This window comes from Aotus nancymaae, unplaced genomic scaffold (genome assembly GCF_030222135.1).
Source record: "Aotus nancymaae isolate 86718 unplaced genomic scaffold, 86718_ANA_hifiasm-v0.15.2.pri h1tg000029l, whole genome shotgun sequence".
NCBI classification, from domain to species: Eukaryota; Metazoa; Chordata; class Mammalia; order Primates; family Aotidae; genus Aotus; species Aotus nancymaae.
Window position 1 is genome coordinate 89,976,418 of NW_026988442.1, and position 23,066 is coordinate 89,999,483.

Below are 23,066 nucleotides of genomic sequence, written 5' to 3' on the forward strand. Positions count from 1 at the left end.
TCCTCAGCCTCCCGCATAGCTTGGGTTATATGCTCAGGCTGCCACACTCAGTTAATTTTTGTGTTTTTAATAGAGATGGGGTTCTTCATGTTGCCAGGGTTGTCTCTAGCTCCTGGGCTCAAGCAATCTGCCCAACTCAGCCTCCCAAATTGCCCCCCACTATTTAAGACACATTTTTGAAACGTTTATCTACAACCTCTTCTGCTTTAATTTAGCTCATTTTATCACCTTTTGGTGTCTGTTAGATTAATAATGGGCATTTGAAGCAGAATGGAGGAGTGTGTGGGGGTGTGTGTGTGTGTGTGTGTGTGTGTGTGTACTCATACCATCTTTTTTAAAGGAGAATGCCGCATGGTATCATCTCATGAAGCCCAGAAAGACCCCCAAGTTTCAGATCTCACAAAAACTCAAAGTTAGAAGCAGTAATTTGATTCTCTTGGCACTTCCACTTGTCAACATTTATAACTCAGTAAAGAAAGAAATCATCAGAAGAGTATCATTTATGTGAAACTGGCAGTGTAATTGTAAAAAGAAACTGCAGGCAGAGCCTTCTGGACAATAAAACAGTTCTCTCTGGACATTCAAGGACCCAGTCTGAGCGGGGATCACAGGAGACAGGTCAGGCTGTCCTGGAGCTAATGTGACGGCGACATGCTGAGTAGCCAAAAGGAAGCTCCTGGTTGGCCAAGAGCAAACCAGAGAGGTGGGTGAAGCTGCAACACTGCCTAGAGCTTAGTGATCTGGTTTCCGTTTCTCCGAGTCTGTGGAGACAGAGCAGATGACTCAGGGGAAGAGGGGAGAAAGACCTTGGGCAGAGCAGTGGATGGGAAGATGCATCAAAAACCTCCAGTAAGTGCTACTGTCAGAGTTACACTTTTCTCATCTTGTTATCAAGCTTCTTCTGAACACACACAAACCACGCTTCAGCCAAAGCTTTGTCTGCATCTTCGTGTCATCCTCTCCTTCGAGGGTGGCCTTGCTTCAGTTGCAGCAGCTCTGGCATCATCAGCAGTGGGATCATCTTCATCAATCCCCAGGCCAAGTTTGATCATCCTGCCAATCCTGTTAGCATGTGTCTGAGGATCTCCCACACTCGAGCCAAAGACAGGAGCACAGTTTCATAAACCAAGAAGCAACTGAATGGAAGAAACTCTCCAAAGGGGGCTTGTTTTCCAAAGAAAAGTATTGTTCGGAGGAGGAAAATTATAAGCCTAACTAAGCATGTTGCAAAGCTGTTCAAAAATAATTCAGAGAGAGTATTCTGAACGGAAATGTAGTGTCTGAGTTGCATTCTGCTTAAAAGGACTGTGACAAATAGAGACAAGTTAAAAAAAAAAAAAGGTTTCTTATGAACCTGGAAGCAAGGGATATGGATTCAAAGCTGCTTCAGTAGGTGCGGTGATTTTATAGAAGAGGGGGTAGGAAGTGCCATACTCCAATTCGGCTTCCAGCATTATCATCCATGTCTCAGGGTAAATACCGATCAGGTCTCGGGCTCATCTTCCATGTTTAAGGAGGTTTAGGGATCTGAAGTAGACCTTGTGATGTTCTGCCCTGGTCTCCCTTCAAGGACGCACTTGCCCTGCACCTGGGAGCGGGGTTGGTTGACAGTCTTCATCTGTCTGCGCCTTCAGAAACTGCCTCAGCTGCAGAGAAAGCCTTGACCAGTCATGTCCTTCCCAGGGAAATTCACATCCAGTGACTCACTGAACCAGGGTGCAAAGGTACAATCATTGGGCACAAGAAGGAATATCTCTGTTATTCATTCTGGCTCCAGTGCTCCTGGTGAGACTGTGCTGAGCTGATGTTGGGCCTGTACCACAGCTCACTTCTCCTCTGCCCATTCCTACTTTCCTTTTCTTCCATCCAATCATAAGTATGGTGTCCAAGGTTTCCCTAAAAATATCCTGCCCTCTTAGCTTCATCTCAGAGCTTGCTTTCTGGTGAACCCAACCTGAGACAGAATCAGATACATTTTTCATGCAACTTATGTGTGCGTACACACACACACACACACACACACACACACACGTGCTCCTTTAAAAATCAAACTAATTTTAAGTGAAATGTATTTTTTATTTCTCCTGATAACTATAAAATAATACCTCTTCCTCTCCCACTTTCTTTTCCAAAACACTGTTTAATACTAATAGGTTATTAAGAGCAAGTTTGCATGGTTTTGCTTCATTACCCTTTGAAGGTCCTTGTACTCAAACTAAAATGGGCCTGCCCCCACCCCCAATCTACCTGACAGACTCCTTTTCATTGATAATGCAGACTTTGATGAGTCAGATGAACTATCTCGGGGGAGTCTATTCTGGTTCACCCCCCATCTCTGTGGGAACACACAACACTCCTGATTATGCTGACCTAATTGTTGCATCTCCCTCTTCTAGGAGTTTCCTTGTGGGAAGACATAGTGTCTAATTTATCTTCACATCTCCAGGATCAGTAAAGGTTTTCTAATATATTTAGTGTTCAATATAAATCTAATGAATTAATGAAAGTCAATAAATGCAGAGTTCCCAGTGCTGTCCATTCTACAAGTGGCTTTATGATATTAGGCAAGCCACTTACTTATTCTGAGCCTCAGTTATTCCATCTGCCCACTGGCTTAGTAATAATCAATACCTGGAAAATCAGTTTCAAACATTGAATGCGGCAATGGATGTCCCTGTCCCACTTGGGATCTCCTTTTAAGGGTTATTAAATAAGAATGGCAAGCAAAAGATTGTTTCAAATGTGAAATGATTTGTGCCCTCACCCCAGTGAAACAATGAGATGCTCCTTTTGGAAACTGAGGGGATTTGACATTTAAAGGACACACTCAATTGGCGCAATGGCTCCAGGGGGAAGAATCCTTCCCTACAATGGATTTTACCTCTTCTCACAAATCAGCAGAAATGTCCCCACATACCAGTGTACCTGGAGTGTGAGTGCCTTGAAAGCTGAAGTCAGGTTCTTATAAAGGGGAAAGTTTCTTGCCATTTTCTTAGCCATCAACTTTAAAGGTAAAGGGATTTTCAAAACCACATTTTTAAATTGCTATATGGTTCATATACGCCTGCTTCAGAATTGTTATTGCTAAATTCCATTCTCACTGCTATTATCTTCCCCTGATCTGTTCAGTAAGACAGATCATTTTGGGCTCTTTTTGCAGATCAGAGAATTATGTCTGATCTGGTAGTGAGAGGATGTGCTTAAGACCAGAAATGGGACCTTTACTTGTCATTCAAGGATACCAGAAATAAACTGAAAGCTGACCACACTCCTCACACATTTGCAGTGCCTTCTGGGGAGTCAGGATTTTTCCTCAGTCGCTGCCCTTCTCTTGGTCTGGGCTGAGAATAAAGTGTAGCAAAAAGCCAGACTATATTACTGTTTTAAATGGAAATGATTTTCTTTAGCAGAATTCATTCTTCATTCTCCCAGGGATCAACCTCCTTCTTTCCTATTCTCTCACCCGAGAGAGTCTTTAGAGGCCCATGGGTACTTCAGTGGCGTCTGCAGCATTTTGTGGGATGGGGAGAAAGCAGTTAGTGGTCTGATTCTGCACTTCCACTTGCTTTTCTTTGTCCTTCTTTCTTTTTTCCCCCATTCATATTCATTTCCTCCCATAATTTACTGAGCAAATATTTTGTGAGTGCGTGCTTTATCAGTCCTGGGCTGGACAGTGGGGTCACAGAGATAAATAAGATCCACTTGCTCTTTGGGAGGTTCAGGCTCAGGGGACAGGTCAGTTGGATTCTCCAGCAGGCCCTTCATGTGTGGTATGTGGTATGTATTCAAGGGGGTATGAGCATGGAAAACTGAATGCAGCTCCCAATTCCATATGGAGTCAGGTTTCAGACTCTATTTTTCTTATGTTGTGTAATTTTTTATTTCTTGCCTCTCTCTTTCTTATATTGGGGAAGTAAGATTAATATGTTGTTAGTCAGTGCCTAAGGAAATTAGTCCTTGGAAGGCAGCTTGAGACTTATGTGCCCACTCAGTGTGTAGGAAGCAGATCTCTTACTTTGCTAAGCCAGTTGCTCACTTATTTAGGTATCTGGGAGCACACCTGAAGCCCAAACGCCTAAGATAAACTGTCCTTCTGGGCCCTGCTGTCTCCTTGGGGTACTCAGTGTGGACACTGCATTCCCCGCCGCCATCTGCAATGCACTGGAGAACTGCTTTGAGCTCCGGTTTGTGTTTTTTTTTTTTTTTTTTTTTTTTTTCTTTTTTGAGACAGAGTTTCGCTCTTGTTACCCAGGCTGGAGTGCAATGGCGCGATCTCGGCTCACTGCAACCTCCACCTCCTGGGTTCAAGCAGTTCTCCTGCCTCAGCCACCCGAGTAGCTGGGACTACAGGCTCTCACCACCATGCCCAGCTATTTTTTGTATTTTTAGTAGAGACGGGGTTTCACCATGTTGACCAGGATGGTTTCGATCTCTTGACCTTGTGATCCACCTGCCTTGGCCTCCCAAAGTGCTGAGATTATAGGCGTGAGCCACCGCCCCCGGCCCGGTTTATCTTAAAATAGTGAGATGGTGCTTTTATCAATGACAGAGTTGGGTGCCCTTTTGCTTCTCATTCTCTGCCATTTTCCCACAAACTCATCCTCAGGGATCCTTCCTTTCCTACTTTTTATCCCCCATCCTTTCACAGATAAATTAATTCATCCAAAATATGGGGGTGGGGGTCACTGTCAGGATGAGGTTGTCGCCCTGAAGGGCAGATTCAGGCTCACCAGTTTCTCAGCCACACACCCACTAATAAGAAGTAGTCCCTGCCCAGAGCTGTGCTCCGGAAGCGTAGTGGAGGGCGGTGGGGCAGTTATGTGTGTGCGTATGTAGATGGGCCCCGTTTCCCTTTATAACACCTCCACCGTCTTGGGGTTTCTGAAGCCTTCAATTTTCCACTTTCAGTCACAGCATATCGTGTTACGCGTTTCCTCTGGTTCCTCATTTTTTATCCTTTTGTCTATTCGCCCTCATTTTTTCTCCCCTTTTATCTTCTGCAAAGCCACCTTGCTCCCTTCCATTTATTCCTGAAGACCGTTTAACCTCTGATGGTGCCTGCATGCTCAGCAGGAAAATACGGATGATAACATATCCTGCTTGCTTTGTGTTCACAAAAGACTAAAAGCCTCTAGATATTTTAGTATTTTATCCTCGTTATTATTGTTATTCTAACTTGTCCCCAACATTATGTATTGTGAAACTGACACCTTTTTCTGTGCTAGAAGGTCATGTAGACCTTACACAATGGGAAAGATGTAGTTTGAACACAGTATAGGGGAGACTCCAGACCAATCACAAGCCACAGGTAGAAATGGAAAGTGTAAATCAGATTTCTAATAAACATCCGAGGACTGAGAGAACTTTAGTTTAATTGCTCACATTGTTTTTCATCTGTAGTTTATAAAATAATCATGGGCATTTAGCATATTACCAAATAACTTTTTAAAGTTTTTTTTTTTTAATTTAATTTACTGCTGGTGGGAGTATAAATTGGAATAGTTAAGAAGACTGTTTCACATTATCTCCTAAAATCAAACACATGCATACCCTATGACCAACAGTTCTACTCCTAGGAATACACCAACGGAAATATGAACCAAAGTAAATACAGAAGATTACTCATGGCAGCACTATTCATAATAGGCAAAACCTACACTATCTATGCCCATTGACAGTAGAAAGGAAGATGACTTATGAAATGTTTCTCATGTCAGAATGCTGGACAGCTTCCTTTATTAATATGGACTAATGTCATCAATACAAAGGTAGGCAAAAGCAGCCAGTCCCAAAATAGTACATGCAATATGATTGGATTTAAACCATGCTCAACTTCTGATTTTAGAAACAGGTTAGTGGTATCCTTGGAAGGGGGTGCTGGTGACTGGAAGGAAGCTTCTGGTTTGCTGGTAAAATTCTGTCTTTTGATCTGGTTGCTAGTTGCTTGGGTGTGTTCAGTTTGTGAAAATTTATCAAGTCATATATTCATGTGTACTTTTGCATTTGTTCTAGAACACACACACACACACACACACACACACTAAATCAGTACTAAAACAACCTACATCACTGCAGTTGAGTTGTCTCATCATCATAAGATTTAACCGTTTTATAAGTAGTTCTCAATATGGAATTATTTATCATTCTCTTTTGTGAGACATTTCCTCCCCTAGTCTGTAGCAACTATTTCAAAAGGTCAATTAAATATTAATATTTCTGCTTGTAGTCCTACTCTGAGCTCCATTTTCAGCTATTTTCTTTAAAAAGTTCAATAAAGCTAGTAATAACAATGCTTTAATGAGGGGATTTGGCATTTGGTTTGTGGTTTCACAATTTGTAGTGAGGATTAAATGAATGAAGCATGTAGAAAGTATTTGATATGTGGCCGGGCGCAGTGGCTCACGCCTGTAATCCCAGCACTTTGGGAGGCCGAGGCGGGTGGATCACAAGGTCAAGAGATCGAGACCATCCTGGCCAACATGATGAAACCTGTCTCTACTAAAAATACAAAAATTAGCTGGACTTGGTGGTGTGCTCCTGTAGTCCCAGCTACTCAGGAGGCTGAGGCAGGATAATTGCTTGAACCCGGGAAGTGGAGGTTGCAGTGAGCCGAGATTGTGCCACTTCATTCCAGCCTGGCACCTGGCGACAGAGTGAGACTCTGTCTAAAAAAAAAATAAAAAAAGAAAGAGAACATTTGATATGGAATAAATTCTTAGTTCTGATCACTATTGTTAGTTTTACATTTTGGGCATCTAGTTAATACTACCAGTATTATTAAATAGTGCATGATTCCTGAATAAGAAATCACTCTGTCTGGCAAAACTCAACCAGATACATATCTTATCCTTAAGGAAATCACATTTTGACATTAAAGTCTCCAGTAGGATTTTATCCTGGTACCAAGATTCTGCCAATTGAAAAACAGGGCTTTAAACAGAAGATAATTGACGGTTAGTACTTGTTTTTATTCATCACGTATATGTTAAACCTTCAGCCACTTTAGTCAAACAGTCTGCCGCTTTTTGAAATCTAGGTGGTAAATGCAGCTGCACTTCAGTAGGAAACAAGCTGCTCCCTGTTCAAAGGCAGAAAAAAAGAGTAAGGCAGGAGGAAAGGGTGGAAGGGAAGAAGGGAGGATGGGAAGGTGATGGTGTACTAATGTTTGTGAAATAGGGGCCTGACCTGATACAGTCTGTGTTTTTCCAGGGGCTTCTCTGAAAATGAGTTTTGCTGGAGCATTTGCAGGAAAGAGCAGACACACATGAGAGAAACAGAGGCTCCATGTTTGTGCTCAAAGAGGGCACAAGGAATTGAGATGCTTCTCTGAAAGCAATGAGCATTTGTTCAACTGACACATGGAGGTTTTCAAAGACAGGATTAGAATGATGATAACAAAGTTTTTAAGAGTTGATTCATACTCAGTCCAAGGAAACATCATCATAAAGAACCTGCTTGATACCAAGGGCCAACTGAAGAGTATCATACAAAATTGCTTCTAGCTAGGCCAGCCAACTAATGGTCTAACTTGTCAAAAAGACTGATAGGGAAGCTGAGAGGATAAATGCATGCCAGTATATTATTTGGTGAGAGACAACATGTAAGAGATAAGAGGAAGAAAGTGGAAGAATCATTTAGTTGTGGTATTGACCCAAATTGTCTAATATTCAACTTAGAATTTTGGGGCAAGGAGCTACATGCAGACTTTGAAGGTCACCAGGTCCAATGTGACTCCAGGCTTTGCCACATAAAATCTGTTTGACTCCTGATTCTGGCCAAAGCAATCTCTGGTGTTAAGTTTTCTTAATTAGGCAATGTGAAGAATATGAAGAATACCTTCTTTCCCACTGACAATCAATGAATTTAGTATAAAGTTTCTAGCATTCAACTAGTATGACTAGTATGTTTGAATATTGTTTTTAGAACCAGAGGCATTGTTCTGGTCCTCAAAGAGCTCAGCGATTAAGGCTGAGCCAAAAATAATAATAAATAAATAAATAAAAAGGAAAAAAGAAGAAGAAGAAACCCTCAAGCTTCTCTAAGCATAATGGTACCTGATTTTTGTTCTTCTAAAATTACAGTGAACTAACTATATACAAGAAACAAACAAGAAAAAGTAAAAGTATATTAGAGGAACAGGGGAAAAGCTAAATACTTGCAGCAGCCAGGAAGGCAACATGAATGAATGAAGTCATCCTAGAGGGGTCTGTAGCCAAGTGGAGAGTACATGGTCTCTTAGAGGAGCTGACCCTACTGCAGCTGAGAACCGTCATGCCGGAAAGCAGGTTCATTGTTAACAGATCTGATTTTTTGATGAGGAGCTAGCTAAAATTTTTATAAGTATTTTTTGTGTTTTAAAATTGACAAATAATTAAAATAAGTAAATGATAGGTGAGTAGAAAGATAAAGGACTAAATAATAAGTTTACATGAGTTCAGGTGAGCGTGTCCGCGACTGCAGGGGTGGGGTAGGACAAGCGGTGGAGTGCACGGGGATGGATAACATGCTAGTAAATACATCACACGTGGAGATGTCCGGAGTCTAGATAGGCCATGTGGCATTGGAGAGCCACAAGTGGTCCAGAATGCTTGGTGCACTGAAGTCAGTGCAGGAAGTGTGGGAGAAAGAAACTGGTGAAGTAAGGGGAGGCCAGGTCTCCCTTGCTGTGTCAGCTGTGATAAGGAATTTCAGCTTGATCCCTAGGACAATGACTAATTTCTGAAGGGTATCAGACATGTATAGCAGAATCACATTTTCAAATTTGCATAAATTCTGGCCACAAAATGGTGAATGGAAAGGAAAGGCAGGGGCTGAGAGTAGCGTGTTGTTACAGGGACTCAGGTTACAGAGAATATACTGAAAACATGTCTCTAGGCACAGAAAGAAGCAGATAAGCTGGGCATGGTGGCTCACACCTGTAATTCCAGCACTTTGAGAGGCCAAGGCAGGAGGATTGCTTGAGCTCAGGATTTTGAGACTAGTCTCTTAGCAACATAGTAAGACCTCGTCTCTATTAAAATAATAATAACAATAATAATAAAGTTTTTAAAAATTAAAATGTGTGCTTTTGGTCCCAGCTACTTGGCAGGCTGAGGCAGGAGGACTGCTTGAGCCTGGGAAATGGAGGCTGCAGTGAACTATGATCACACCACTATACTCCAGCCTGGATGATAGAATGAAAGCCTGTCTCAAAAATAAAAAAAGGAAGAAATAAAATAGAAACAAGGAAGAGAAGGAAGGAAGGGAGGGAGGGAGGGACAGAGGGAAAGAAAGAAAGGAGACAGAAAGAAAGAGAAAGAAAGAAAGGAAAGAAAGAAAAAGAGAAAGGGAAGAAAGAGAAAGAAAGAAATGAAAGAAAGAAAGAGAAAGAAAAAGAAAGGAAAGAAAGAAAAGAGAAAGAGGAATGAAAGAAAAAGAAAGGAAGGAAGGAAGGAGAGAAACAGATAAGCAAGAAGAGTCAGAAATAGAGATTTCGGAAAGGGAAAGAATAGCTACAGGACTGGGGAAGGGGAGGAGGACTATGAGCAAGGAGGATGAGGAAAGATCACTGCTGCTTTTCTGTACAATACGTTTTACCGAAGATTTGCATCTCCAATAACTCTACATAGAGTAGGAAGCGTCATCAGAGAATACATAGAACTAACAACTATTCTCTCTCTCTCTCTCTCTCTCTCTCTGTGTGTGTGTGTGTGTGTGTGTGTGTGTGTGTGTGTGTGTGTGTGTTGGAGGAGGGGCAACTTTTAAAAATTATTCTCTTCATAAAGAAAAAGCAAACTTACTTATAGTTTTCCCCTTTGTAAAGACTAAAACAGCTAGGGAAAAGTGGAAATTCAGGACACTGTGCAATTGAGTTCATAACTCACAGTGTCATTGTGTTTTGTCAGCATCTGTAATTGAAATGATCACCTTGTTTTGTGGCACCATCACCAGGCTCTGTAAGTCTCAAACCTTAAGGAGTGCATTTTTGCCACAGAAACTACCCACCCCAATCATCTTCTCCATTTATAAACTTGTCGACTAAGTCACACGCAAGAAAACGTGCAATAGATCTTGCACTCTTCACTTCTGCTAAAAGAAAAATGACACTAACAAGATATATGAAGAGTTATTCAAATCCACCATGAGGAGTGACTACAAAATGAGAAAAACAAAACCAAACGAAACATGTGACTACATAAATCCTCTCCTCTTTATTCTAGACGCTCTCTAGGAAAGAAATAATAAACCTTCTGTAATCTGCTTGTGTTTCTAATTGATTTATCCTGTGGTTAAAGAGATTGACTCACCAAAATTGAGACAGACAGAAGAATGCAATTTGGGTTTGGCCTCCTGGCCTGCTTGCGTGTCACTTATGGGAACTGAAAACATAATGATTGAACACATATTGTATTCTAGGTATCATTACTTCAGAATACAAGACTAGATTTATCCCTTAAGATAAATGTCTTTGGATGTAGCAAGTAAATGTCATACATATATTTATGAGTCTACTGACCTGCTGGGATTTAGGAAAAATAGCCCTTCTTTCCTCCCTCTCCCCTGCCCATGTCCCACTCACATCCTCCCCATTTCTAATTATTTCCTTGCCTTCCTCAAAGCCCGTCACTGGGCCAGTCTGACTAATGCCAGGAATTCTTTAAATTGTCTATTCATTCCTTTAACTTAGAGTTTTGTTTCTCATTTAACATTTCTATTCCCTGTCTAAGATAATGCATTTCAATTTCTCATCTGATCCACGTTGATAGGAACACATCTGTATCTGGTCATTTGCCAGACAAAGATTTAATAAAGTTGTAGAATAATTTCTAGAATGAGGCTCAGATGGGAGACCCTAAGGGTACAGAAAATGAATGACAAGCTGGCCCTGCCCTTGGTATTTTCCCTTCTACCTTCTCCTCCCCCTCATTAGTACATCCGGTAGACCTCAAAGACCTGTGTGTGGCTTTCACTCATCCATATGTGTAGACTTGAGCCCAAGGATTTGAAACAAAACTTATGTTCTTTACGGCCAGGCTGTACCTCTGCCTCTCCTGGATTCTCCCAGGAGTTTCAGCACCAAATAAATACCTTCAGATGGGGCTTAGCTTAATTTCCCGGCTTGTCTCTCAACACACATTTTCCTGATATCAGAGGGGTAGGCTGGTGGAAGACTGGATTTCTGATGGGAACAAAACACTCTGAAATATTAAATCTGTCTGATTCTAGAATAATTTTCGAGGTACAAATCAAATATCTCTGAAACCTTCAAGATATACCCTCAGCAGAAAGTTGGGTTACAAGCCTATTGTGTATTCCGCAAAAAGAAATCTGTCTTCTAAGTCATAATGTAAGAATTAGCTCTGGGATTAATCAGCTATTATATATTAAGGACCTGGTTCTAGCCATTGTGAAGGTGCAAGAGAAGGCAAGCGAGCAGCAGCGATTGAACACGTATTGTATTCTATGATCCTTTTTTTTTTTTTTTTTTTTTGAGACAGAGTCTTACCCTGTGATCCAGGCTAGAGAGCAGTGGTGTGATCTCAGCTCACCGCAGCTTCCGCCTCCCAGGTTCAAGCAATTCTCTTGCCTCAGCCTCCCAAGGAGCTGGGATTATAGGCACCCAACACCATGCCCGGCTAAGTTTGGTATTTTTAGTAAAGATGGGGTTTCACCATGTTGGCCAGGCTGGTCTTGAACTCCTGACCTCAGGTGATCTGCTCTCCTTAGCCTCCCAAAGTGCTGGTATTACAGGCGTGCACCACTGCCGACACCGTATTCTATGATCTTAACCAAGCCTCACCGTACACACACACAATAGATTTTTATTTTATAGATCAAGTAGCTGAGTCTTAGGCAATTCCATGGTCAATATGACTAATCAGCAAGTGACATGAGGTTGACTCCATGTCTATCTGGCTCTAGTCCACCCACCTTCCACTGCACTGCACTGCGTAGCATTAGGAAGCCTGTTCGAGTTTTCTAAGTTGGTGTACTTACCAGCTTTTGTCTAACAATGCCAGAAAAGACAGTCCCACTCTGTGCCTTCCACTTCAGATGAAAGTGTGCTGTAGACCATGTAAGGACTCATTTTTTTTCCCGCAAGAAACATGACTATCTGAAGTTTTACTCTTAAACCTGTAAAATATAGTAACTATAATCTTTCACTTTTTTGTGTGTATATGGCAAGAGCCTGAGGGAAGGGGTTCCCAGCCTAGAAGGACATGCATTTTTTTCTTAACTTTTATTTTAGGTTTGGGGGTAGACGTGCAGGTTTATTATATTGGTAAACTTGTATAACAGGGATTTATTGTACAGATTATTTTGTTACCCGGGTATTAAACTTAGTACCCAACAGTTATTTTTTCCTGCTCTTCTCCCTCCTCCCACCCTCCACCCTCAAGTGGGCCCCAATGTCTGTTGCTCCCCTCTTTGTGTCCAACTGTTCACATCATTACCTTCCAATTATAAATGGGAACGTGGGGTATTTGGTTTTCTGCTCCTGCCCTAGTTTGCTAATGATAATGGCCTCTAGCTCCATCCATGTTTCTAGGACATGCATTTTGTTTTTGGGGGACTCTTTGGAATTCCAACTCTCACTGGAAACTTTAATGGAAAAATTAATTGAGTCCTGCATGACAATAGATAGATACTTAACTCTTACCAATGCCAACATTAAACCTAAATGTATTGAGCCCTATAATGCCTTACCTTTGTTTCCTTTATTTTACCTCTCAGGGGGAACGTCTTCCAGACAGAAAGGTTTCCTAGGATGCATTCGCTCCTTACACCTGAATGGACAGAAACTGGACCTGGAAGAGAGAGCAAAGGTCACATCTGGAGTGAGGCCAGGCTGCCCAGGCCACTGCAGCAGCTACGGTAGCATCTGCCACAACGGGGGCAAGTGTGTGGAGAAGCACAGTGGCTACCTGTGCGATTGCACCAGTTCACCTTATGAAGGGCCCTTTTGCAAAACAGGTACCGTAGGCGCTCCTGTTTCTCCTGAGTGCAGTGCTGCATCATCTGCACACTATGGTTGGACCATGTGATACTCACACTCTGAGACAGTCTTTGTCATCTACTCTCCCTGTGTTTAGAGAGTCTGCATAATTTCTCAACATAATCGCATATACTTGTTGGTACTGGGTGTGTGCACCGGCAATGCCACTGAACCGGATGGACAATCACAGGGAAACACCCCGTCCATGGCCAAAAAGCCAGTTGGGAAGGGAAAGAGGTGAACTCACATTTCTGCTGTTGGCTAGATTGTTAGTGATCCTGTTGCTATTTCCACTTCCAATCCCTCAGTTCACAAATGTAATCAAACCATTGTGGAATCTTGCTCTGGGGTGCCTTAGAGACACTTAACCCATCTTAGATTATTTTTACAACAAAGAGAGTAATGGTAAATTAGTCAACACAGTACCATGTATCTGGTGAAATCTCTCTATTCTGCAGGTGATGTGAGTGAAGGTCTGAGGCTTTAAAAGCACTGTCTGAAGGCTCATATTTAGTTCTTCGGTGGGCTGGGACTGAAACGCCCATTAAAGTCAAAATTTCTGCCCTGGGGCTTTCTCTACACCCCTTCACAATCTTATGAATTCTTTACATTGATAAAAATGAAAAATCATGGATATACACCTTGGACAAGGAATGACGATTATTGTGTGAATTCTCTAGATAAATTTAAGATACTTCAAGCAACTAGAAAATTTCAATATTGAGTACAAATATGTATTATTTTTCAAACATAAGAAAAAAGATTTGGTGTACTCTCAATCTTTGCAGTATTTTAAGTTTATTTTATTGCTGGAATAAAGTTTGTTCGGTAAATAATGTAAACAATATCTCAAGAGCAGCATTTGAATTACTAAAATAAAATTCTTGAATCATTTTGAGACACCATTTACAAACAAATAATCATAGCAATTATAAGTAATTTTTCTCTATTCATTAAAGCACATCTTGAAAGCACCTTTACAAAACAATGGTTTATTTAGCCAGCTTACTACAGTTGGAACTCAGAGACAAAAGGGGGAAAAAAGCACTCACTGCTTTCTTGGAGGGATGCTAATTAAAGCCCTCCATTCATTCTTACAGGTGCCTTCTCTTCAATTAGTTTGAATTACTTACTTATTATTGCCAAAGAGCATGTTACGCTTCTTGGGAGAAAATTAATGGTAAAAATTTTAGGGCTAAGTACATGGGAGCTTAAAATAAAACAGGTTGCATTCCAAGGGCTTGTACTGTGAGCTAAACAAGCAAAGTGCTGCTAGGTATTCACACTGGGAGAGGTCTCTGACCAACTTCCCCTGAGAAGTGTGAATGCTTAGAGCTGTCCCACACGCTAGTAGGAGCACAAACAGGATAAATACCATGACCCACACACTGAGATGCACAAGAATTCTTCTCAGCATCTCTACCGAAGTCTTTTGTTTGGAAGAAAGTGAACAGGAGACCTCTCTGCATTTCTCTAGGGAAATTATTCAAAGATCTCGTAGATTATATTGTTCTAAATGTAGCCTAATTTATTTTTATTTTTTTGGCTCCTTTCTCCAAAGCAATTCCTATTAATTTTCTTCTGCCCACAGCCCTGTATCTTTTTTCTGCATGTTTCAACATCTCTGTGCTCCCTCTCACTTTTATTTATGATCTACAAGTCACATAGGCAAATGCGTGCCTAGCCTTTTTGTATGCTTTGTATTTTACTATTTCCACACTATTCATTCTTTCTGATAATTCTAACGAAATAATTCCCTCTATCTTCAGTCCTCACAGCGTATGTAAGATGGCCTTTTCAGTGGCATCTTTGAGCCCTGCCAACTGCCTCTGGGCGATGTGGCCAGAACTGAAATGGGGAGCCAGAGGCTACAAGATGGCTCTGAACAAAGGGTGGTCTCTTGGGCGATTGGGTAGTCTTCCATGCTACTTATCATGGCATAGTATATTTCAGGGAGATGGTGTGTAAACGCTGAATAGATCTTGGGTACAATTAGGGACTTTTTTTTGCGTTACCAATCCCTAGGTCAGAACTATGGTCCATTGATTGGCCGATTTTCTGTTTCTCATAATGGTACAAAGAAACAATCATCATAAAAAATCAATAACTAGTAATTATCTGCAACATATGTTCCTCATCCAAACAAATAAGGCAGGTATTAATATCTAAGTTTAACATATTAGAGGTTCATAAAGGTGTACTGACTTGCTAAATGTCAGAGCTGGAGGTCCCTCTAGCTTATTTTTTGTTCATTTTTTCTCTTTGTGACCCTAATTTCGTTCTACACATGAACATGGTAATAGGATTCCATCTCTTCAAAAATGCAACTTTTGTGTATTTTTTCTCTCTCTTTTTATTATTGAGATATAATTTATATACCATAAAATCCACCCTTTTAAGGTGTATAATTCAGTGATGTTTACGACATTCACACAGCTGTAAAGCCATGACCACTATCAATTTCAAAACATTTTTATCATCCCAAAAAGAAATTCCATGCCATTAGCACTCATTCCCCAGTTACCCCTTCCCCGGTCCCTGGAAACCACTAGTCTACTTTCTTTCTCTGTGAATTTGTCCATCCTGGGCCTTTCATATAAATAGAACCATATAGTGTGTGACCTTTTTGTGTCTGATCTCTTTTACTTAGCATAATATTATCACAGTTCATCCATGTTATAACATCCATCATTACTTTATTCCTTTTTAATTGCCAAAGAGTGTTCCATAGTGTGAAAGCACCACAATTTGTTTATCCATTCATCCATTGATCAGTTAACGGATGTTGGGATAGTTTCGTTTCTTTAGCTATTATACACAACACTGCTATAAACATGTACACATTTTTGTGGGGACATATGTTGTCTATTTTCTTGGATATATACCTAGAAGTGAGATTGTTGTGTCTTACATTAACTCTAGCTTTGACCTTTTAAGGAACTGTTAAACTTTTTCAGAGTGACTACTCCATTTTACATTCTCACTGGCAGTGTATGAGGGCTCCAATTTCTTAACCTTCTTGCTAACACATTTTATTGTCTGACTTTTTGGTGGTAGACATCCTATTGAATATGAAATGCTATTGTATTGTGGTTTTGACTTTCATCTCCCTAATGACTAAGGATATTGGACATCTTTTCATGTGCTTATGATCCATTTATATACATATATTTTTTGGAGAAATATCTAAAATCTTTTGTAGATTTTTTTTTCTTTTATTGAGACAGAGTCTCGCTGTGTCGCCAGGCTGGAGCGCAGTGGTGCGATCTTGGCTCACTGCAACCTCCTTTCCCAGGTTCAAGCAATTTTCCGTCTTTTGTAGATTTTTAACTTTTTTCTTCTTCTTTTTACTACTCAGTTGTAAGAATTTTTTGTATTTTTGAAATATAATTCCCTTATTAGATATACGATTTGCAAATGTTTTCTCCAGTTCTATGGGTTGTATTTTGTCTTTTTCATAGTATCTTTTGAAATTCAGAAGTTTCAAATTCTGATGAAGTTTATTTTCTCTAGTTTGCTAAGTTCGTTTATACATTTAGAATCATAGCTAAGGAACCCTTACTTAATCCACGATCATGAAGATTTACACCTGTGGTTTCTCCTAAGAGTTTTATGGTTTTAGCTCTTACAGTTATGTCTTTGATGAATTATGAGTGAATTTTTGTATTTGTTGTGAGATAGGGGGTCCGGCTTTAATCTTTCGCAGGTGGATAGCTGCTTGTCTCAACACTGTTTGTTGATGTGTGTTTGTTGTTAGCTCACTCATCCCCGCTACACACACACCATTAATAAATAACCTGGATATGACTGTCGTAGTATTTTAATTTAAATGTTTTTCTTCCTAATTAAAATGTAAGATAATTTTTTATAAAATTTATTTGAAAATTTATTTATAAATCTAGAAAAGTTAAAACCCAACCTAAGTACTCAGAGTAATCATTAATGGGTAAATTGTACCTCCTCCTAGTATTTTTCCCCTTGCACTTAATGGAACTGAGATAATTTTGTCCATTACACTTTATTTATGAATTTTCTTTATTTCCTTTCAACAGTTTTTTTATGTAAGTCATCAATAGTTGTAAGCATCCATCTTAATGATTGCAGTATGTTCCATCTGGCACTATTGCCTTGTCTCGTTTAATCCATCCTATGACCAGAGCATTACCGCTCACAGAGACATCATGGAGCTAGCACCACCCCTGCACTAGTTCAGGCTCTGGTTCATCTATGGTCCACGTTGTGTGACACTTGTTGTGTACCTCAGCCTCAAGACTCTTTGGTTCCCTCATCTATGCGATGTGGAAAGTGCAGGAATACTTCACAGGGAGTCATGTTTAACATTCTATGGGCACTCCACAAAGCACAAGGGATACCCACGGTATGTAAAGTCTCACTAAATGCTGGCTCCTCTTGATTGACATTTTTCATTATCTAAAATTTTGTGTGTAACCAATGCTATGATAAACACAATATTGATTATTTTCTTAATAAAATAATTTCAGTGAAAAAATAAAAAGTATGTACATTTGGGTACTCTTTACGTATTGCCAAAAACCTGTCCAGAAATCATTTAATCCTTATGTTTCTTTCAACTTATATAATTTATTTTTACTTTTTATTATAGAAAAATGGCAAAAATATGGTATAGGACAAGAGTTTAAGAACTCCCATGCATCGGTTATCTAACTTCAACAGTTGTAAACTCGTGATCATTTTTGCTTCATCGATACACTCACCTCCTAACCTCCTTTATTATTTTGAAGCAAATCCCAAACATAATACTATTTCCCCTATAAATATTACATCATGTATTGCTAAAAGATAAACACTCATTATAAACATATATCCACAGGATCATTATCATAAGAAAAGTATAATAATTTTTGAAATACTTGCTCAGTGTTCAAATTTCTAATTGTTTTATTTTTATTTAGTTTGCTTGATTTTATCTAAATTAATTACAGCTTGGATGATTTCTGGGCAGTTTCTAGACTATTTATTACCTAGGACTGGTCTTTCTGTTTGTTCTAATTCCAAATCTAATTCTATTACTATTATTAAGACCAGCTACTATTTATTGAGTTCCTACTATGTGCTGTGCTTTTATGTACTTTCTTCCAATCCTTTAACCCGTCCCAAGACTGAATTCATCCTGATTTATATTTGAGTAACCTGAGGTTGAGTAGGAGCCGGTGACCCCAAGACGTGGGTAGAACCAGGTCCTAGCTCCAAGTCTACAGGCCCCATGGAGGCTCAGAGGCACACCCTCCAGTACCATCCCATGTTCAGCTCCTTCTCCTAGTTCATGCCACATATCAATGTGCTGTCGATGTGGAGATCCTCTTGCAGGCCTCCTCAGGATGCTCTGCTCTCAGAGACACCCAGCTCTGGAAAACATTGTCTCTGTCACTAACACATCAAGCCCAAGGTTAACTTCCACTAGGTTTATTTTTTAAAATGTGTGTCTTACAGTCTCAAAACTGAGTTAGCATAGGTTCTTCCACCAGCTGGGTGCAGAGGGGTGTTGCTGATCGTGGCTCTGTGGCCTTGGAGAAGCAACATGGTCATTAGAAACCAACTTCAAGTTAAGTTTCTTTATCCTTTAAGGCCAGTGGTTTCAGATATCCTGATAACTCAATCTATCTGATCGAAAGGTTAAACTCTTAGATTTTAAGCATAAGAAACTGAAATAATAATAGAATCCAGGTGTATTGCTGAATTTAGCTTTATGATAAAATAGACAATATTTAAATATTAAAAATAATTAGACTGGGACTGGAGGAAGAGAGACAACAGAAATTTAGTTTGCCTTTTTTCTTTCTTTTGAGATGGAATCTCCCTTTCGTTGCCCAGGCTGGAGTGCAATGGTAAAATCTTGACTGACTGCAACCTCTGCCTCTCGGGTTCAAGCAATTCTCCTTTGAGCCACCTGAGTAGCTGGGACTACACAGATGCACCACCAAGCCTGGCTAGTTTTGTAGTTCCAGGAGAGACAGGGTTTTTCCATGTTGGTCAGGCTGGTCTTGAACTCCCAACGTCAGGTGATCCGCCTGCTTTGGCCTTCCAAAGTGCTGGGATTACAGGCATGAGTTACCACTCCTGGCCCTGTTTGACGCTTCTAATTACAAAATGCTCTTTATTTTTAATTTCTTATCCTAAGTATAAAGAAAAAAGTAATATCCTATGTATGCCCATATATATATTTATGTAATTCCTAACAGAATGCTCTGAACTTTACTTCTGTTTAAGCACACACACAAACATGAGATAAAGGCCTTTTATTTTGGTGGCTCAACATGCAGGTCAAATATCCCTGAGAAAATTTACTGAAGGAAAATTCTTGAATCAAGCTGATGATAACCAGAATTTTCACTGCCACAGATGTCTGCTGCATATTTTTATAATCAGGAGTACCAAGATTGTAACCTGCATGATAAATGCAAAACACTTTCTCTGAACCTTTAGTAAAAATGAACTAGTATTCCCAATCTGCTAGGCAATATGCATAAATATGCAACTTTAATTTTTTGGCACGATTACAGAGTGTTACAGAATTTTCACAAGGTGGAACACATTTGCAATAGAATTAAGAAGCAAAAGCCAGGTATTATTACATTCTAGGTGCCACCAACTCAATCAGAGACTTTCATGGAGAGTTTGGAGCATTCCATATGCCATTTAGGACAAAGGGAAATTAATCATGCCAATATGAGTTCATGTTTACTGTGCAATTTTTATGGCAGAGGTTTCCTGCCTGATCTAAGGTGTGCTGTCCTATGAAAGAGCCTCACCCGCACACTCTGTTACTGTATAGAGATAAAATTTAAAGTGAACTCAAGAGCAACCTTGATCCAAGGAGAGTATGTCAGCATTGGGACAGATGACGAGCAGTTAATAAATGCATATATTGTATAAAAGTCTAGTGGGATGGCTTCAGGTTAAATTCTCTTCTAACACTCTGGAAGTTCAAACTGTACCAGGCAACTCTCTTAAGGGCCTTGCATACATCAGCTCACTTACCCACAGAGAAATGCTGATGAGGTAGGTGTTATGACTCCCATTCATAAGAAAACATTCTCCATAGAGTTCATTATCGTTCCTGAGACCACACGGCCGGCATGACGTCAAATGGACATCCAGATTCAGTGCTGACTCGGGCAGTGCTCGTGCCATACACTGACATGATAACAGTTGGCATGCTAGAGCATTCTCCCAGGAGGCTGGGTGACTTGCAGATCCTGCGAATTGAATTTTATCAGTTTCTAGATCCCATATTTCTTCCTGGTGGTGGCAGATCTCGATTCAGTGTGCTGTGTTAGAGGGATTGTTTCCCATAGGACAGCCTATTTACCCAAGTCTTGGCTGTATTTTGGAACTGGTATCAGTGCCTACGCATCTAAAAAAAAAAAATGACTTTAAGAGTTGGATACTTATGCCTTTTCTACTTTTCCATAAATTTCTTCGTTGCTGTTTTCATTGTTCTTCACGTTTTATCCAACATCATGGAGAATTACTGCGGCTCACCCTGATGTCTCCCTGAGATACCATCCACACTCCCCCTGAGATACCAGAAGAAGAACACAAACCAGGACTGTCAGGTTCTCAGTTTTGGGAGTAAGATGGTGCCAGTGCATTTCTCCATGCACAATGCTGGAGGCAGGGACACGTTATCTTTGCTTCTCAGGAAATTTTCCTGGCACATGGTCGTTATTTTGCAGACAGATGTATGTAGAGCTGCACCTAAACTGCAGAAGGCAAACCTGAGCTTTCTTTCCTGGCTATGCAACCGTGTTCAAGGTTTGCAACCTGTGAGATCCTCAAGCTTCTCATTTATAAATGAGAATAACGACTTCTGCCACTATTATTGTGGGAAGCACATTGTGCGATGCATGTAATACTCCTCACACAGTGCCCAGTGCATAGGAAACAAGAGCAAGCAGTTATGACTCACTTAAGCAATGGACCTAAAGGTTTCAATGTGTGCTCTCCCCTCTTATATTTTTCAGAGGTTTCTGCTGTGTTTGAGGCTGGCACGTCAGTTACTTACATGTTTCAAGAACCCTATCCTGTGACCAAGAATCTAAGCCTGTCATCTTCAGCTATTTACACAGATTCAGCTCCATCCAAGGAAAGCATCGCATTTAGCTTTGTGACAGCTCAGGCACCCAGTCTTTTGCTCTTTGTCAATTCTTCTTCTCAGGACTTCCTGGCTGTTCTGCTCTGCAAGAATGGTGAGTGTGATGGCATGATGCCCGGCGGGGTCTCAGCCTGGGCTGGAGGGACGGGTGCGTGCCCTCCAGAACTCTGCATAATTTCAACCTCAAGTTGGACCCACCTGGGCAGCTTATTTCCAGACTTTCAGCCAAACCCTTGACTATACTTTACTTTTATGAGTTGCAATTGGTATTCAGGGCCAGTGTCAATTCACTGCTGAAGTCTCAAATGCATTGACTTTAATTTGCCTCAACTGGATAGCAGTAATTCTTTATTATTTATTCTGTGCCGGAATCTGTTAAGTGCAAAGGAGAAGATCATAAGCATATCTGAATTTCAGAAGGACACTTGCCACATATATTTTGTCATCTTTGCTGCAGCCTTCTTTATGAAGGGCTGTTAAAACAATGAGCATGCATGCAGGCTGCATTAATAGAAGGTGGTTGTCCAGGTTTTAGAGAGAAATAGTTAGTATTTGAGTCATAACTACATAGAATAGGTGGCTTGCCTCTGAGAATCAGATTTCTTTTTTTTTTTTTTCAGGCTGATTTGTTTTAATATAATGACAAACTGTGGCATTTGCTATTTTGAAACAGAAAGATTTGGGGCATTTTATTTGACAAAACTATAATATTATTGTTTTATAAACCAAAATATTATCACCTCCTTTCTTTCCTGCATGAACAGTGGTGAGACCTAGCAGAAAGGAATCCTGGAGTGTGTCCCATTCACAGCATCCTCTCCAGGCCTTATGAGGAAACTCTAAATTATTATCTTGCTTTATTTCTTCATGGGTTTATTCCTCTTCGATTCATCTTTCTTTCCAGATATTTACAACATCAAAAGCAATGAATGATGCATGGGACTAAAGAAATAATGAAATACTGAATCAGGCCTGAAGTGCTATAATAAAAATGATGGACCACGTGATGTAACAGGTGTCCTTCTTTCTAAGGGAAGGAAAAAAGAGAAAAATAGAGACTAGGATGACAGTGGCTCATTCCAAGCCCATCTGGACTTGAAGAACCCACAAGAGTGAGGGGAAAACATTATGACTCATTAGATCTGTTTACCAATAGCCTTTTATGTGATTATGATTAGGACCCTTCTATAAACATGGCAGGTCTTAGACTCTGCCCATCAGTGCTTTGTGGGAGTGATGAGGCTGACTGAGGACACTGAGGCGTGGAGAAGTTCAGCAGGTGGATGTGCCAGTGAGACAATCTTTGGCACAGCGAGGACCAGAATTCAGGTTTTCCAACAGTCAGCCCAGCAACCATCTTTCTAAACAAGATTATCCTCTGATGATGTCATTGGACCACAGTAATACGGTTGGTTACAGAGCACTAATAAGCAAGATTTTTTCCAAAGCATCTTTTGGGTATAGTTCCATAGGCACAATTGTACCTGTCAGGCCATGCCTTGGGAAATACAGCTGCCATGAAGACAGACAGTGCATAATGAATAATGAATCTAATTGTATCAAATCGCACACACACACACATACACACACATAAAACTCTATGCTGAGCACTATTTTAATTAATCCGCACAGCATTCACTTCTCATCACAACCCTGTTTGATTGGTGTAATTTTTATTGTTGTAGAAACTGAGGCACTTCCAAATCTCACAGCCAGTAAGAAGCGGAGCTGGATTCACTCTCCCTTCTTCTATCTGGTGGCATATTCTGTATTCTTAACCACAAAGGCTAAACTAGGAGTGTTTTTAAAATGTGCAATGTCTTAAATAATGTGAATTTATTCAATTGAGGAGGCATTGTTAAATTCTTCCCTGCCTGTATCTTCTTACTTCCTGAAGTTTTACTCTATTAAAAGCTGCCGGATCCCATAGGCACCTGCAAATTTTAAAATCCC

The 23,066-nt window shown here is 40.3% G+C and overlaps 1 protein-coding gene across 1 annotated transcript in view; it reads left to right on the forward strand.

Annotated features, from left to right (window-relative positions):
* Nucleotides 1-23,066, forward strand: part of CNTNAP5 (contactin associated protein family member 5) — an 882,261-nt gene that overhangs the window by 726,168 nt on the left and 133,027 nt on the right. Inside the window, exons 18-19 of the mRNA XM_021667927.2 lie at nucleotides 12,715-12,954; nucleotides 20,983-21,207. Coding sequence (XP_021523602.2) covers nucleotides 12,715-12,954; nucleotides 20,983-21,207 — 465 coding nt within the window. The remainder of the gene's footprint in view (nucleotides 1-12,714; nucleotides 12,955-20,982; nucleotides 21,208-23,066) is intronic.